This window comes from Pinus tabuliformis, chromosome 4_2, assembly GCF_031772625.1.
Source record: "Pinus tabuliformis cultivar Carrire ecotype Pingquan chromosome 4_2, CPIR1, whole genome shotgun sequence".
Lineage (NCBI taxonomy): Eukaryota > Viridiplantae > Streptophyta > Pinopsida > Pinales > Pinaceae > Pinus > Pinus tabuliformis.
In genome coordinates this window covers 1,041,170,654-1,041,187,944 of record NC_142304.1, presented here as the reverse complement: position 1 = coordinate 1,041,187,944, position 17,291 = coordinate 1,041,170,654, and the positions used below count along the sequence as shown (strand labels likewise).

Below are 17,291 nucleotides of genomic sequence, written 5' to 3'. Positions count from 1 at the left end.
CCACATTACTCTTCCAGGTTGTCCATGAATGACAACTTGGTATCTATTTCAAACAATAATTTCATTATTCCATTAGTCTCCCTCCCAATGGCATATCGTTCACCCAGTTCACTTCGATTTGATACAATATGGTTGGATATGACTAGTGATTATAGTCTACAAATACAAGAACTTGATAGATGGCTGCTTCTTTAACATCATTAAATGGGTTTTTGATGTGAGGTTTCACAAGAAGAACTCTGGCATATTTGTAGTTGCCTCTTGATCTTTTTACATGTATGGTGTAACCAAGCACTCTCACCATTGATAAGCAAGGGTAAGATATTCCTCAGGGCTCATGAAGAGCCTCAAACAACAATTGGTTCATGAAGGGCAAAGATGTGACAAGCAAGATTTTGAACCCAGGTGGAGAGGATAACAATCTAAATTTTTTTCCTTTCAATCATCTAAGCTAGACCCCATTGACAAAGTAGGTACCTCTTGTTTATTTGTACTCTTCTAATTTACAAGTCCCCTCCAGGTCTTTAACAAGCTCATTGTAAGCATTGAATAATTTTTGGTCAGATAGTGAAACGCTTTTGAATATATGACCTTATCGTATATTGTTTTGTAAGAGGCTTTAGGCCTAGTTTGATTGTTTTTCATTTACTGTTGAAATCATTTTTAATTTCAATTTACTGTTGCTTCTCTTATTTCCTTTTAATCATAAATATAGACTTGAAAATTTTCATTTAAAAATATTTCTTTCTTTTCTCTCTGATCATGAAAATAAATCTGAAAAATTCCCCAATTCAAGCATTTGGGCTTCAATATAAAATAGGCATAAGGAATAGTGCTTGAATCCTAGAGTTTGTTGGAACCCGACATAAGAAAGATGCATCCATCCGCCATTTCTATTATTATGTAATAAGATAAATTTGGTGCACTCATAATTCAAGAGCAATGAAGGGAGACAAAAACTCAAATTCCTCGAATTCAGGTTCGCGCTTTATCTATACCCAAAATTGTAATTTAAATTCCTAACTTGAATTATTTTATTCAGATTCAGTGATTAAAAAAAACTACCATGTATTGACTTCAGCCCTAACCTCTATTATCCAACCTGTATATATGGCACAACCGAATTTATCAACTGCTATATACATAAGATATATAATACCATAAAATAGATACGGTAAATAAGTACATGCATTCATATTTTTTTAAATCCAACACATTAAATTGAGAGATCAACTAAATTTATATCATTGTTACAATACTCGAAACCATTGTTTGCTTATGTTTATTTAGATCCAATACATTAAATTGAGGGATCAGATAACTTTACATTGATGTTGCTGTAGCACTCCACATTTTGAGCGTTAGGATTATTTGATTTGGCACTATATTGAAAGCAAATAATCCGGTTGTGATGCTTATATGTACGGTGAAAACACTACAAAACTATCTATATTATATTAATAACAAACCTATCATATTGAACAATGAAACTGATGATTATGGTGCTTTATTGAGGATGGGGCTTGTTTTGTTGGTTAACATTTATTTACATTATTTCGATTGATGAGTTCTCATTATGGTACTTTTTTGCAGAATAGGTTTGGGTTGCTAGTTAAACATTCATTTCAATTGTTGAAAAGTTCTCAAAGATTCTTAAACAGTGAGGTTGGATTTGAAAAGTAAGCTTTTAGCTCATGGACAAAATTAAATATTTTATCATAATAAGACAATTATGCATTTCAATTAGAACTGCTACCAAGAAAATGATCTGTTATATTTGGCTATCTTATAACAAGTTGTCTCGACTACTATTTTGGATGATTCCAAATCCAATTTCATCCTCAATTAATATGACAAGTATGAAAGAAAATCATCCTTTATATTTGGCGGTCCTATAACAAGTTTGGGTCTCAACTTCACTGTCTTGGATGCTTCCAAATCGATTTGCAGTAGTTGTTAAAACGGGGCCATCCACACACAAAATCACCACGCTGATTGAAATCCGAATTGAAATAAGCAGCTGAAGAGAAACGCTAAGGTAATAGAAGCAGTCGCAGGTGGCAAAACACTTGATTTCATATTCCTGGTTTTGAAACTGAAAACCATAATCACTCATTTCCCAAACCTTTTAGTTAATCATTATGACTTAGGCGAAAAATATTCGTAGTATATCAAATCCTAACCATCCAAACAATTTTTAATTTATAAAGAATTTAAATTACTGAAGCCGAGTTCCAAAATATATCACCTCTATTGGCATAATTATTAGTTAATATTGTCATCAACGGTCATTATATAATGAGCATCTCATTTATTCATAATCATTACTATAATAAAATATGTACAATAATGTCCTTACAATATGGCCATTATAAATGATAATAATTCGCAGAGCATATTTTATGATTTGTATATGAAAAATTATACTCCGACGAAGCACATACTGCCATTCATGTTCCCTTTGGCTCATTTATTCAGAACTTATTTTCAAAAGAAACCTAATTCATTTTCACAATTAAACACTTCCAACATTCCACGATTAAATTTATACTTGAGATTTCCGATACTGCAAGTATGAACCACAAGTTTTGTAATAGTGTCAAACTATTGCATAACGTTGCAGAAAGAAAACACTGCAGTAAGGTAATACATGCATATGAAATAAAACATTTCATTGCCCCACCTCTTATTCAAAAACCTTTGAAACACAAAGGTTGATTCCAATCACTGACCGGAATTTCTATGAAACTGAAAATTATACCTAGCATTTATTTCAATTTCCATCTACTCCTAAAAACTCCACGGAAATAACCAAAACTGCCAGTACCTAAAGAAAATGCCTGTAATCCTGTAACGCTACTAATCCACCACATTTCAGTAATATATTTATCATCCTCTTGATTTTCAATTGCTTTTTCAGAAAGCTGAAACTTGCCATTATGAAAGGTAGATTTAGTTACTGGCTACTTCCATCATTATATGAATTCATGTACATCACATCTCTTTACTTCTTAATTGCGGAGTAGTTTTTAAGTGGATGCAGTCAGGTTCACATTAAACTACTAGACTTTTTGATAACCAAATCTACTTTCACACAGAAGCCAGATGAATCTGGTGTTCCATCATTCCAGAGGCAACAGCGATGGGGGTTTTGGGCTCCATGAATATGAATTCTCCTGCAGCAACAGCCCGGCCAATCCCTTAGCCAAGAGAAAACATTACCACTTGCCCACACATATTCTGCACTGTTCTTGCATTCGTCCACACCCAATTGAAGATCACAAGGAAGAGCTCAGTGCTTTCGTTCTTCCTTCCCATGTTGGACTACGACAACGGATCCTGCAGCAAGGATTGCCTTGAACGTAGTGATATGCCTTCCCTCGAGAAACTGAACCCATTGTTGTCTCCTCTGTCTCGAAGAGCATCGAGCTCATCCGGTGAAGGAAATAACGACCATGAGGTGGACAGGCAAGCCGAAGAATTCATAGCTAAATTCTATGAGCACTTGAGGTTGCAGCACCAGATGTCTTTTCGGAGATACCAGGAAATGCTTGACCGGGATATATCTTGACCAGTCCAACATGAAAAACTTCAATAATACCAAGTAAGCAAAGGTTGCGTGCAGAAACGGGGGAAAGAAATATCCAAACAAAAGCTAAGTACGTGATTATTTTGTGAATGGAAAGCGGGGGTCGATTCCGGGAATCGACCCCCGCTTTCCATTCACAAAATAATCACGTACTTTCCATTTCTAAATTTTGATTTTCTGTTTTTTTTTTTACAATCGGTGTGTGATGAAGTGAAACCCTCAAGAACTTCTTTACTTCATGGACAATGTCCAAGTTGCTAACTTTGCACCTTAGTATTTTGATATGGGATGGAAAATACAGGTTAGTTTATTCAGGAGGCATCTCATAGTCAACATGGTATTTTTACAGATGTGATGTCTATAGCTTTGGTATAATACTATGGGAATTGGCTACACTGCGAATGCCATGGAGTGGGATGAATCCTATGCAGGTAGTTGGTGCTGTTGGTTTCCAGAATCGACGCCTTGATATTCCCAAAGATTTAGATCCATTGGTTGCAAGGATAATCAGGGAATGTTGGCAAAGGTAAGCAAGTTCTATGCCCTCCCACCTTGGAACTTTCATGACTCTGCAATAATTTACGACACCTGAATTTTTAAACTATCCGGGAGAAACCGTTAATAATTTTTCTTTCTGCAGTACCTTAATGTGAAAAAAATTGATGTTTTCTTACAATCTAACTTTCTTTCCATTTTGCATTCTTTCTTCAGCGATCCAAGTTTACGGCCTTCATTCGCACAGCTTATGGCTGCTCTCAAGCCATTGCAGAGGCTTGTTATTCCACCTCATTTAGATATACATTGTCCTGTATCACCACAAGAGCAAATTGTAAATGCTAATTGCACACCTTGACATAACCTGAATATACGTGAGAGTTTCCCCATCAATTGTTGTCGTATCCATGGACCTAGAGGGGTTTCCTCTATTTGTATATTTCAACTTGAGCTGTAGCTCGTATTTATTTATGCCTGATGGCTAGTGCAAAGCTACAACTTCCGAGATGAGATTAAAAAAAATGTGTAAAGCGTTTTGTATCTGATGGTGGAAAGAAAAAACAAAATGCCCCACTTGGAGATCTAGAACTTTCAGATTCACACATTCCACTTCGGGCAAATCACATCAGCGTGAAACCTTTTGTCTATTTGTAAAGGTGGTGTAAGCCATGTTTGTTCGGCTAGGAGCTTTACAGAATTGATTCGTATGAGTTTCCACGATTTGCTTCAATGAAAGGTCTCCTTAAAGATGGGCATTTTAAAACTGGCTGCGATGGTTTGTGCTAGAAAATCATATTAAACCATCAGTTCATTTGGGACAAACGTGACTAGGTCACTGCATTGTTTATTTCCTGCATAAAAAACACGCATTGAGAAGGGCATTTTTGTGTAGAAACCTCCACCTCAGATGGCTTATTTAATATGAATTATCCGCAATTTTTCACAACTGCTGTTCGATTACCACAAACCATGCAGCCTCGAAACAGATGAGAAAAACCATCATTATATTGATGCTTATAAACAAGTTATTGATATTGCACCATAATGAGAATCTCCTATTTTTATTACTTATTTAAATGGGCGATAAGAGACTTGTGCATAATTTACATAATTTAATAAAAGTCTAGTCTGGGGAAATCTAGGCGCTTCAAATGCCCATGTTTCTGTCTAAAGTCCTGTATTTGCATCATAGTGGACATTATAATGAAAATGCAATCTTTCTGGCATTCAATGTATACGTTGTACGTCTTGAACAAATAAGTCGCCGGATTACATGAAGCTACCACAAAAGCATATCGCCCAAACGGAAGGTGAATGCGATGCACCGACTGTTGGCTCAATTGGTAGTATTTAATTGATCTATAGGTTGTTATGCTATTTGTCGGTCCAGCCTTCAGCAATATCTATAGCAATGAACTCTGACGGCCACTAGTCTCAATGCTCTTTAGCGAATCAGTCCGGATTATAATCCACCAACTTTTCACTTAGCTAAGTTAAATTATTCAGTTTAACTGTTGGTTTGATGTGGAGATTGTTTTCTTATGGGCCACTCCGCCCCGCCCGACCCGGCGGCGGGTCGATTCCGGGAATCGACCCCCGCTTTCCATTCACAAAATAATCACGTACTTTCCATGCCCAACAGTGGTTTAAGCCTCTTTACAATGAACGATGAGACAATCATGTATATCACATTACACAAAGCTATTACTTTAAAGCTACTGTCAGCATTGGATTTGTTAGTCTTAGGAATTAAAGTAAGAAAGGTAACATTTAAACCATATCATACCTATTGAGTGCATCTTGATTCCTCTACCACAACATGCACTTATTTACCAATGAATGACCAACATACCTTGAAAAAGTTTATAGTAAATCCATTTGGGCTCGGGGATTTGTTATTTGACATGTTTTTAACCACTTCTTAAACTTCACAGAAGGATATTTCCCTCATTAGTGTTGCATTATGATATCGGGTGATCAATTTTGAATGTGCTTAGTGATTCTTGATATAGCATCTTCCCTATCGAATATGTCGACCTAAACAATTTCCTTGTAAAAGGAGACCAATTCTTCCTTTATGCCCTCATTCTCAACGAGCTAAGTTCCATCTCTTGAAGTGAAAGAGTAGGTCATATTATTATGTTGATGCTTAAATAGGGCTTTGTGGAATCATGTATTATTTTAGCCTTTCCTTAGCCATTATACTCTCGGATTTTGATGCCAAAGTATTTCATCTTATTTTCATCGAGATTCAAGGGCGTGAAGCAAATTTCGCTTTTCTTCCACCCAATATTTCGTCTTTCCCTCCTGAATAATGGATGTTTGGATCGTTTCCATCTACTTGTCCATCTTTCACTTTTCTTGAAAGATATTCCAAAATTCCACTCAGTTCCATTGCTTAATTCTCAATTTTAATTCCTTCAACTCAAGCTTCATGATCTGCATCTAACCTGATAGGTGAATGCTCAGATCCTAAGCTCGGGAAGATTCTAATTTGCATAAATAAATATTTTGTTAGCAAGTCCTATAATAGAGAAAATAAATCTAGCATTAAGTGACCTGATGCTTCCCACCTTTTTGGTCATTCCAGGTGTGAACTTCATTGACCATGTTCATGTATACTATTTTAAGCTCCTAGATCATATCGTAGAATAAGAGCACTACCAGTTCCATTCATTGAATCTCCCCCTTTTTCTCATCTAGACTCATCATAGTAAAGTTCTAGTTTTAATTTTTAATTCGATCCATTTTATGAACCCCGCTTCAAGTGCATAATATACATATTCTAGTTTTAATTTTTAATTCGATCCATAATTTGGTTTTAATTTTTGATTCGATCCATTTTTCAAGAGTGCATAAAATACACATTTGGATCATCCTTGAGTTTCTCTATCTTATTGTGTTTTCTTGAGAACTTGAAGTGGCTAGTACCATATAAAATAAAGTTTCTAAAAAGTCCATCAAGCCTGCTAAAGAGGATAGGAGTTAGACATTTAGATCATCTTTGAGTTTGTCTATTTTATTGTGTTTTCTTGAGAACTTGAAGTGGCTAATACCATTTGATTGAGGGACAATTTTACTTATATAAACATGTGATCGCGGGACAATTTTACTTATATAAACATGTAACATTCTTACGGTTATTAATATAAGTAAATTGGTCGTTCGGGTAAAACGATGGGGCAAGGATGCGTTGCCAATCTTGGATAGTGAGTCGAGTAAGTTAATTATTATTTTTTGAAAAAAAAGTTGTTATTATTATTTTTTTGACATGAAATTCATAAACAAACTATTATTTGACCATTTTTAGTTAATATTTTTGTATAAAAATTGTGATTTTGACATGTTAATTCTAGCAAAAAATTATCAAAACGTTTAGTTTTTTTGTTATGTTTATGTTAAAAATGGTTATTTTTTATGTCCATTGTTAAAAAATGTTGTTTTTTAGAAACAATTATTTCATGTGGATTGAAAAATTAATTAAGGATGTCTAAATATGTAGATTATCTAAAATTCAAACTATCGACTTTCTAATTTAAAAACGCAAAACAATAAAAACCCCACTAAAAAAAAAAAAAATTAAGATAGAGAACAAGAAAATATGAATACAATGACGACTTCAAAAACTATCAAATTTAGAAAATATTTTTTTACATTTCATACACTATGTCTTTTAAAAAAATGGATATTCAAAAAATAGGTCTTTTAAAAAAAGGGTATGATGCAGAATACTCACTTTTTAAAATCAGGATGAAAATCACTACCATTCGCTACCATTCTAAAACTTAACGCACATGAAAAAAATTAAAGTTCCAAAAACCATGTTCTAAAAAAAACATGTGTATTCTGCATCAACACTTTTGAAAATCGGGTCATTTTTTTGCCACCTCTACAAAACGGGTAACAGTATCAGTTCCCGTTTCAAAGTTTACATTGTTTAGCTCTAAGTAGACCTTCTCCTTGTTTTTCAAGTTTAGGCAGTAAGGCCTCTGCTTAACTGGCTTCGTGCCGAGCTTTAGCGTGATCTTCATTACTCCTAGGTATCTGATTATTCCTTTAAAATATTTAAAATTGGTAGGGAATAAGTCCTGATATTCATGGAGTAATTCAGCAACCTTATGCATCGTCACGTCGTCCTAGTAGTCTCCAATCTTTGCGAACTTAGGTTCTACCTCCATACCAATGTTCACCTATCTAGTTTTCACTGGCGTGGTTATATTAGGGTTCTCAATATGTGGTCCCTGAACCTTGCGGTGGTCTTCTATCTCTGGAATGTTAATCTTTCGTGGATCCTCACCCTCTTCTTCAGTAGTTATATTATAACATTCCAGCGTGCGACTTAGTTGAGTACCCATTCAGGCTACGTTAGGTCTAAAGGATCCTGCGGTATCCTAAAGATGGTTACTTTCACCTCTTGTAGCGCTTCCTCAATACCGTCAAACCCGTCCTCAAAACTAAAGGTCACCATGAATCCTTCACGTAGAATATCCCATTCACCTATCCCATGGCGGAGCTCTGTTTCTATATACCAATTGATTGGGATAACATCCAGGGTATGACAAAATAGGTGAATCCACTCAGGTTGTGGCTTTTCTCCATAAGCCTGTGTCCACTTGGCCAGATCCATGGGTGGATCATCCTGCCCATCATACTTGTCTGTTAGTCACATCTTAGGCTTCCCAAATCTTTTTCACCTCTTTCCCTACTGAGCTATATGAGTGGATTGTGAAGCTAGCAAATAGCCAAGGAAGATGCAAACTTGACGGTCCTATTGTGTGGACCCTAGAGCTAGTGTGAAGGTTGGAAGCATCAGAGGATAAGATCGTGCACACCATCGATCATTGGCTCGATCGCATTATAGGAGGATTTGTTATTTAGTTTGTGATTGACACCTCAGTCAGCTATAGTGAGGCAGAGCGATGCTTTTTCAAAGGATTATGAGGTAAGTATGTAAAATCTCTGAATACTTGGATAAAAATATTGTTGTGTGAAAAATGGGTTATGCAGTTACCTTGATGTTTGGGACTACGCGAAGCAGAAAAAGTTACAGAAACGAAGGAAATAAGGGTCCAGAGTATAGCCCCTTGATTTCACCACCGTAAAGGGACGAAGAAGGGATAGCGAAGGTCTCTCCACAAAGTTCTATTCAATTGATAAGACAAGGATTTCCGCAAATACGACATCCGCCCACACCACCTCCATCTTCACTGCTATCACCTCCAACTTCACCCGTACCACCTCCACCACCACCATAATTTGGTATGGCAAACATAGTGAAGTTGCCTTTGTTCAAAGGCTTGGGAAATGAGGACTCAGACCAAATCTAGTTCGTTGTGAGGGCTGTATATGAAGCTCAAGGTGTTACAGATGATAACATAAAGAAGGAAACCCTGGATAGTGTTATGAAAGATCGCCTGCTAACTTGGTATATTAAGTACTCTAGTGATAACCCGAATGCTAGAGTAGTGGACATCCAAGCAACACTGAATAGGTAATTTAGTAGGCCTAAATATGAAGCACAATCAATTGTGGGATTCAAAGAGATCACGATGCTACCAGGCGAGATGCCTTGGGAACTAGATCAAAGGCAAAAATGTACGATCTGCGAAGCCAACATGAATTTCACATATGAATAGCATCGCGAGTGGTTTGTGGCTTCGTTACTACCACATTTGAGGAGTGCGCTATCGCTGTAGAATATAACAACTTAGGCAGAGGCTTTGGAGATTTCCATGAGACGACATGAGACGCCGATGCAAGATCCAAATCTAGGAGTTTAGCAGATCCACGCGCACCTGAAGAATCTGTGCCTTGAGATGTAAAGCTTGAAGAAGGATATGATGGTTTGGCTAGAGGTATGCGGAGAAGTGTGGTGCGTGAAATGCAAGAGTCAGGGTCATGACAAAGAACATTGCCTGGTATTTACAAATTACCTTGCAGGAGGAGGACCGATGTCTTTAAGGCCGGCAGCTCAAGCAGGACCTAGCGTGGTGCCTACTTTGTGGTGCACTCTCTATCAAATAGCCGAAAAATATGCCACGGATAACTGCCACTTGTTACAGACATATATGAAAACTCCGCAATAGTTGTTCTGCAACTTTTATAGGTTGGTGGGACATGACAAGCGTACTTACAGGAGCTATGAATTGATGATGGATAGAACTCCCACCTACAGGGTTCAGTCCAAATCGCGGCCCCTTGACTAGAATGTAGGGATGGAGCGAACAGGATTTCAGGGGTGCGGACGAGGCCGAGGCGGAGGAGGACCTGGTAGAGGTAGTAGATAATTGATTTGTTACAATTTTGGAGGGCTAGGACACTATGCTTGTGATTGCACTAATCCAACGCACCCGTCGTGCAAGTATTGCATGCTATTTGATCATGAAATTGAAGATTGTCCTACGCTAATAGCTGGGATACATGACAAAGGGGCGCTACTACCTCCCTTGACTCAGAACCTGCAGATGATGAGGTCTGAGCCATGCAAGGAAGATATGAATGTAAATATAGTGCTCCAGAGTGGAATCGCGATAGGGGATGACAAGGGAAAACACCCGGAAGATAGTACATGGCTTCACAAAGCCCCGGCGAAAGAGGCTGAGTTTGATTTGGAGTACGCTCGGGAAACCTTCATGGAAGCTAAGAAGAGCTTCATTGAGGCCTCCACTTTAGGAAGAAAGGATAAGCCTGAGCTAGAGATGGACCCATCTATGCTCACAACTTTCCTCGAAACCTGTATGAAGTTACTGTGCAATAGTAAGGCCGTAAAAGGGTTACAGGAACTTATCACTAGATGTGCTGGGACCGTGCCAGGTGAACGCGCTTAGTCCAAAAGATCAGAAAGGATAATACAAGGACAGGTTGTGAAATGAGACTGACCGTGCATATCAGAGAATATGAGATGGATCAAGTCATTCTGGATTTTGGATCAGATGCAAATGTGCTACCAAAATAGACATGGGAGTGAATGGGAAGACTTGTGCTGCATTGGTCTCCAATTCAGCTAAGGATGGAAAATTAACAAAAAATAATACCCATGGGGTGGTTGCAGGGAGTAACCGTGGATATTGAGGGAGTGAGCATGCTAGCAGATTTTGAAGTAATAGAGATTGTTGATGACAACAATCACTACCCTGCGCTCTTGGGAATTGACTGGGCTATTGATATGAATGGGGTAATCAATATGAAGAATTGAAAGATGATCTTTGAGAAGAAATCGTTGTGCGTAATAATACCCCTATATCTTACTGAAGGATCGCGCTATGCAGAACAAGTCCACGACTATGAGAGTGACGATGACTTGGACTGTATCTATAAGATAACAACGTGAGACTAAGACTGGGTAAATTCCACCACAGATGGGAGGATTACATGGGAGCTCGAGAGTTCTTGCACTTTAGACTCCAAAAAAGAAATATAACGCTGGTAGAATCGGTTACATGAAGTAACTACGGTGAATTTCAATATGATGACCAAGTTGTTGCACTGCATATCATCAGAGGTAAGAAATATGCCTACTTATGATGGCCTGGATGAGGTAGATACCTTTTTGGATGCATTCGAAAGGGAAGTGCCAAAAAAACAATGCTTCCATGCCTTTGACTGGGCAATGTGCGCTACACCCGTAAGATGGTGGGGTATGCACAAGGGGAGTTTTGATGATTGGCGCGAATGTAGAAAAATGATGTGAACATGATTTGGGAAGCCTAAGATGTGACTGACAGACAAGTATGATGGGCAGGATGATTTTCATGCACATCTGGTCAAGTGGACATAGGCTTATGGAGAAAAGCCACAACCTAAGTGGGTTCACCTATTATGTCATACCCTGTATGTTATCCCAATGAATTTGTATATCGAAACAGAGCTTCGCCATGGGATAGGTGAATAGGATATTCTGCGCGAAGGATTCATGATGACCTTTAGTTTTGAGGAATGGTTTGATAGTATTGAGGAAGCACTACAAGAGCTGAAAGCAACCATCTTTAGGATACCACAGGATCCTTTAGTCTTGACATAGCTTGAATGGGCTACTCAGTTAAGTTGCGTGCTGGAATGTTATAATGTAACTTTTGAAGAAGAGGACGAGGATCTGCAGAAGATTAAAATTCCAGAGATAGAAGGCCACCGCGAGGTTTAGGGACCACAGATTAAGAACCCTGATATAACTGCACCAGTGAAAACAAGACAGGTGAACATTGGTACGGAGGCAGAACCCAACTTCGCGAATATTGGAGACTACTAGGATGACGCGACGGTGGATAAGGTCATTGAATTACTCCACGAATATCAAGACTTATTCCCTACCAAGTTTATAGATTTGAAAGGAATAATCAGAGACCTAGGAGTGATGAAGATCACGCTAAAGCCCGACGTGAAGCCAGTTAAGTAGAGGCCTTACCGCCTAAACGCAAAATACAAGCAGAAGGTCCGCTTAGAGCTAGACAAAATGCTAGTAGCCATCATCATTGAGCCTATGGAAGAATCCGACTGGGTAAGCCCAATGGTGGTGCAAGAGAAGAAGTAGAAGGATGAGATAAGGATATGCCTCGATATTAGGAAGCTGAATGATGCTTGTGTGCATGATCCTTTCCCAACTTCGTTCACAGATGAAGTGTTGGACAACGTAGGTGGCCAGGAAGCATACTCCTTCACTGATGGGTTCTTTGGGTACCACTAAATCAAAATCGCGCTGGAGGATAGGAGCAAGAAAACCTTCGCGACTGATTGGGGTTTCTTTCAATATATTGTAATTCTGTTTGGGTTGAAGAATGCGCCTTCTATATTTTCGCGCATGGTTGTTGCAACATTCAAGGAATTTATTTATAAGTTCCTGGAGGTATATTTTGATGACTGGACTATATTTGGACTGGTTAAGCGCGATTTAGCGAGATTGCGCTTGATATTAGATACCTGTTGAAGATACCAGATCGTGCTCAACCTTAAGAAATGTTTGTTTTGTGTTCCTTTTAGGAACCTATTGGGGCATGTGGTTTGCAGACAAGGGCTGATGGTAGTCCCCACGAAGATTGTGGTTATTCTAAACTTGAAAGCACCGAGAAATGTGAAATAGATGCGTGCTACTCTGGGACATACGAGGTATTACATAAAGTTTATCAAAGGCTATGCCCAGATCACCGTGCTGATGGAAAAATTATTGAAGAAGGATGTCTCATTCTACTGGAACAATGATTGTAAGAAAAGCTTGGATATATTGAAAGAAAAGATGGTTACCGCATTGATTTTAGTCTTCCCAAACTGGAAGAAAGAATTTCATGTACATGTTGACGCGTCATGTATAACAATGGGGGCAATACTAACACAGGATGGCGGAGAAGGCTTGGACCACCCTATCGCATTCGCAAGCAGTAGATTATCCAATGTAGAAAAGAACTATTCCATCACTGAACGTGAGGCGCTAGCTAGGGTGTATGCACTCCAGAAGTATTGACACTACTTGCTAGGGGGTCATTTTAAGATGTATACGGATCACTCTGAAGTAAGGTACCTAGTCAATAAGCCTATGTTGGGGGGGCACATCTGCAAATGGCTATTATTGTTCCAGGAATATGATTTTGAAGTTGTTGCGAAGCCTGGACGACTGAACGTGGGACCTGACCACTTGTTGCGCATTGAGATAGGGGAGGAACTGACTAATTTGGAGGAAGGATTAGCTGATGTGTAGGTTTTTGTTATGCGTGTCGTAGATGGAAATTTCGAGGATATAATACACTTCCTAACAATTGGAACTGTGCCAGAAGGATACTCTATCCAGCAAAAGAAGGAATTAGTGGTGCACGCGACAGACTTCTTTGTCATTGCTAGAAATCTATACAAAATGGGGAATGATGAAATACTGCGAAGGTATGTACCTAAATTTGAAATTAGCAACATCCTTGCAGATTCTTATGGGGGCGCCGTGGGTGGACATTATGTAGGGAGGGAAACGCTCAAAAGATTCTAAGTGCAGGGTTATGGTGGCGAAACCTTCATCAGGATTTAAAAGCATATTGCAAAGCATGCGACGTATGTCAAAGAACATGTAGGCCATCGTGGAGGGATGGAATGCCTTTGAATCCACAAATGACACTATAACCTTTCGAAAAGTGGCAATAGTTTTTGTAGGACCTATTCAGCCCCAAGGAAAGATAGGCGCGAGGTATATTATCACTGCGATGGAGTATTTGACTCGTTGGGAAGAATCACAACCTGTGAAGGATTGCACAAGCGCGATGGCCACAAAGTTTCTATTTGAACATGTACTAACACAATTTGGATGTCCAAAGATCTTAATGACCAATCATGGTACGGACTTTCTGAACGAAACGATCAGCACACTAACGGAAGAATTTCAGGTGTATCATCAAAAGAGCACACCTTATCACTCGCAGGCTAACGAGACAGTGGAGATGTTCAACAATGTGCTGGAGACCGCACTGACCATGGTATGCAATGCTCAACGAAGTGATTGGGACCTACGCATACCTGCAGTATTATGGGCTTATCAGATGACATGAAAAAAGCTAATAGGATAGACACCCTTTAGGTTGGTATATGGGGTTGAAGCTGTGATGCCTACGGAATACATCGTGCCTAGTCTATGCATAGCAGTGCTCGCAGGTATGATGGATGGTGGAGCCCTAGAAGAGAGGCTTGCACAGTTCGATGATCTAGAATAAGAGAGATTTTTGGCTGGATTTCACCAGCAGGTCCAAAAGCAGTGCGAACAGGCAGGGCACGATTGACCTATTATGTTGAACACCTTTAAGGTTAATGACTTGGTGCTATTATATGACAATAAGATTGATAAATTTCCAAGGAAACTCAGAATGAATTGGTTGGGGTTGTATGTTATTAAGGAGATTACTGATGGGCGTGGTCCAGCTGGTTAAGGTAAATGGAGATCCGTTCCTAGGAAAAGTGAATGGCAGTCATTTGAAGCCATACACAGGTGGCCCGACCATCTGACTAGTCGACAGAAGCAAAGTCTTAGCGCTCCAAGTAGCTGAAAGGAGGCGCGAAAGACAGCTACACGATTTCAGGATTGCTCGAAGTGTCGCAGGATCCGTGACAGCACAAAGACAGCTACACTAATGCACAAGTCTGCCAGAAAGTGACCATTAAAGTCACTATTCATGATTTGATGGTTGGTTTGAGGCCAAATGGAGTGGGCGGTAGGCATTTAAAGTGAACTTTATGGGCTATATTCTTGAAAATATGCCGCTAATCTAACATTAATGGACCGAATGTGGGGGGAACAGTCGAATTCAAATTCAAAAGGCCTTATAAATTACAAGTACCTATCTAGTGAAAAACACTTGGCATTTTGAGATTGAGTTGTTGCGCGCTCAAGTATACATGAACTGAGACCTATTCGAGACCTTGAAAGAGAATTCATTGTTTAAGCAACTACCAAAGACACTGTTATGGAATAACGCTATGTCAGAACCCACAGAAGCCATCGACACAGGAGTAGTGACAACCGAAGAAGTCACGTGGGAAAGTATGGTAGTGGAAGCCCCAGAGAGCGCTGGAATAATCGTTGCGGTCCCTAAATCACCTAGAACACCGAGACCTAAGCAGGATAAGTAGGCTATGATACCGCTGCGTGTCTCACCAAGAAATCCATAGAGGACCAAGCTCACCTTGTAAGAAAAGGGGAAGGGAATTAATCTGGAGGTCGACAATGAGTAATCTGAAGAAATCCTGGTGGAGGAGCAGGGAGAAGAAATGGAAGTTGAAACCTAGGGTGCAGACCCTATTACCCAGTTACCTGAATATGTTCCTCCGCACAAGGGTAAATCCAAGGTGTCGAAGGACATAGATGAGAGCAAGAGCTCTCTGCAAACTCCGCTGCTCCCAGACGATATTGTTTTTGAGGGAGTGCACTTGGGGCAGGTTCTTGTGTTGAAGTTTGAAGATTGGGACCTCAAAGACCGTGAGAAGTTCCCAGATTTAGCGACTGAGAAGCTAATGTGCCAGAGGATTGACGCGACAGTTGGAATAATTCAATTAGAGCTGTGGACATGGCTTAGAGGGGTAGAGAAAGTCAGGTTACTTAACCTTCTCTAGGTGCTGCATTACCACCGTGCCCCAATGACCGTCTTTGTCATCAGGAAGCTGCTCTGCTTGGTGCATGATGGGTGTTTATGGCTGGAGGAGCCCATTCCCATCACAAACCATTTGATTCACTGGATTACACAACTTCCTTACTTAGGGGAGGATCCAACCAACATATCAGAAGGAAAAGGTGGTGAGTTGGCCCTCGCGGAAGCAATGAATAAGAGGTTCAAGTTGGAGAAGAAGAAGCGAGGATACGCCATCTCTAGCATTAACAACCCTATATTCAAGGTCGCGACACAAATCCTAGTAGGGAAGGTGATGCAAAAGTGTCGCGCGGATGAGGTGCCCATGCCTGTGGTTGCACTAGCCTCCTAATGTGCGGAAGGAGTCTAGTTCAACTAGGCGAACTATCTATGCGGTGAGTTCCTTGTGAACTGTCGCGAGGCACAGGAGCAGGGCAAAACGTTTCACTACGCGTGGCTCTTGTTGTCGATAGTACTGGTGGCATGGGAGCTACCTGAAGATAGCCAATTCCCTTCAGTCACGCTGGACCTTCCAGAGGTAGTGAAGTACGCTTTTCTATGGGTGAACAAGGATGTGAAGTGTATTAGATAAAGTAAGATTTTCTGGGTCCTAATGGAAAGGAGCATCCAAATGGGGATCAATCGCAAGCCGCAGTTTTCACCCACAATCTATGCCAGTCTATAGAGCTTTGCAGAGTTCAAAGCAGATTTCCACCATGTCTTTATCAAGGTGCGGAGGGACTCTACGAAGAGATGGCACAACTTACCATATCTGGTGACTGATGACGTGATATTTACAGTCCTCGAGTCTTGGCCACAGGAGTGGCATGCTCCAGCAGGCTCTACGGTGGAAAGGGACAATTCCAGGAAGAGACAAAGCTTCGAATGGTGTAGCTAGTTGAGAAGCACATGAAAGAGGAAGCAGAGGCTAAGGCCCAGGTGTTATAGACATTTTTGGGAACTGCAACCCCAATCATAAATGTCCATAAACCAAGGGCTCTTAAGTCCCTAAAAGTGTTGTTCCAACCTCTAAAAGAACAATCTCAACTGATTACATCTTCTCCCAGAAGTTCTCCATGAAAAACTACTCAGAAGTGGTCAAAACTGGACCATCTCACCTG

General features: G+C 39.7%; 1 protein-coding gene across 1 annotated transcript; it reads left to right on the top strand.

Moving 5' to 3' along the window:
• The first annotated feature begins 3,947 nt into the window (after window positions 1-3,947).
• Window positions 3,948-5,030, top strand: LOC149173176 (serine/threonine-protein kinase EDR1-like). The gene is made up of 2 exons (XM_089427886.1): window positions 3,948-4,115; window positions 4,301-5,030. Exons 1-2 carry the CDS (start codon window positions 3,991-3,993, stop codon window positions 4,440-4,442), a joined length of 267 nt encoding a protein of 88 aa, XP_089284012.1. The 5' UTR covers window positions 3,948-3,990; the 3' UTR covers window positions 4,443-5,030.
• The last annotated feature ends 12,261 nt before the right edge of the window (window positions 5,031-17,291 follow it).

Coding starts and splice junctions, on each gene's coding strand:
- LOC149173176 (XM_089427886.1), top strand. CDS start 3,991: ATGCCATGGAGTGGGATGAATCCTATGCAGGTAGTTGGTGCTGTTGGT. Junction 4,116..4,300: donor ATCAGGGAATGTTGGCAAAG/GTAAGCAAGTTC, acceptor TTCTTTCTTCAG/CGATCCAAGTTTACGGCCTT.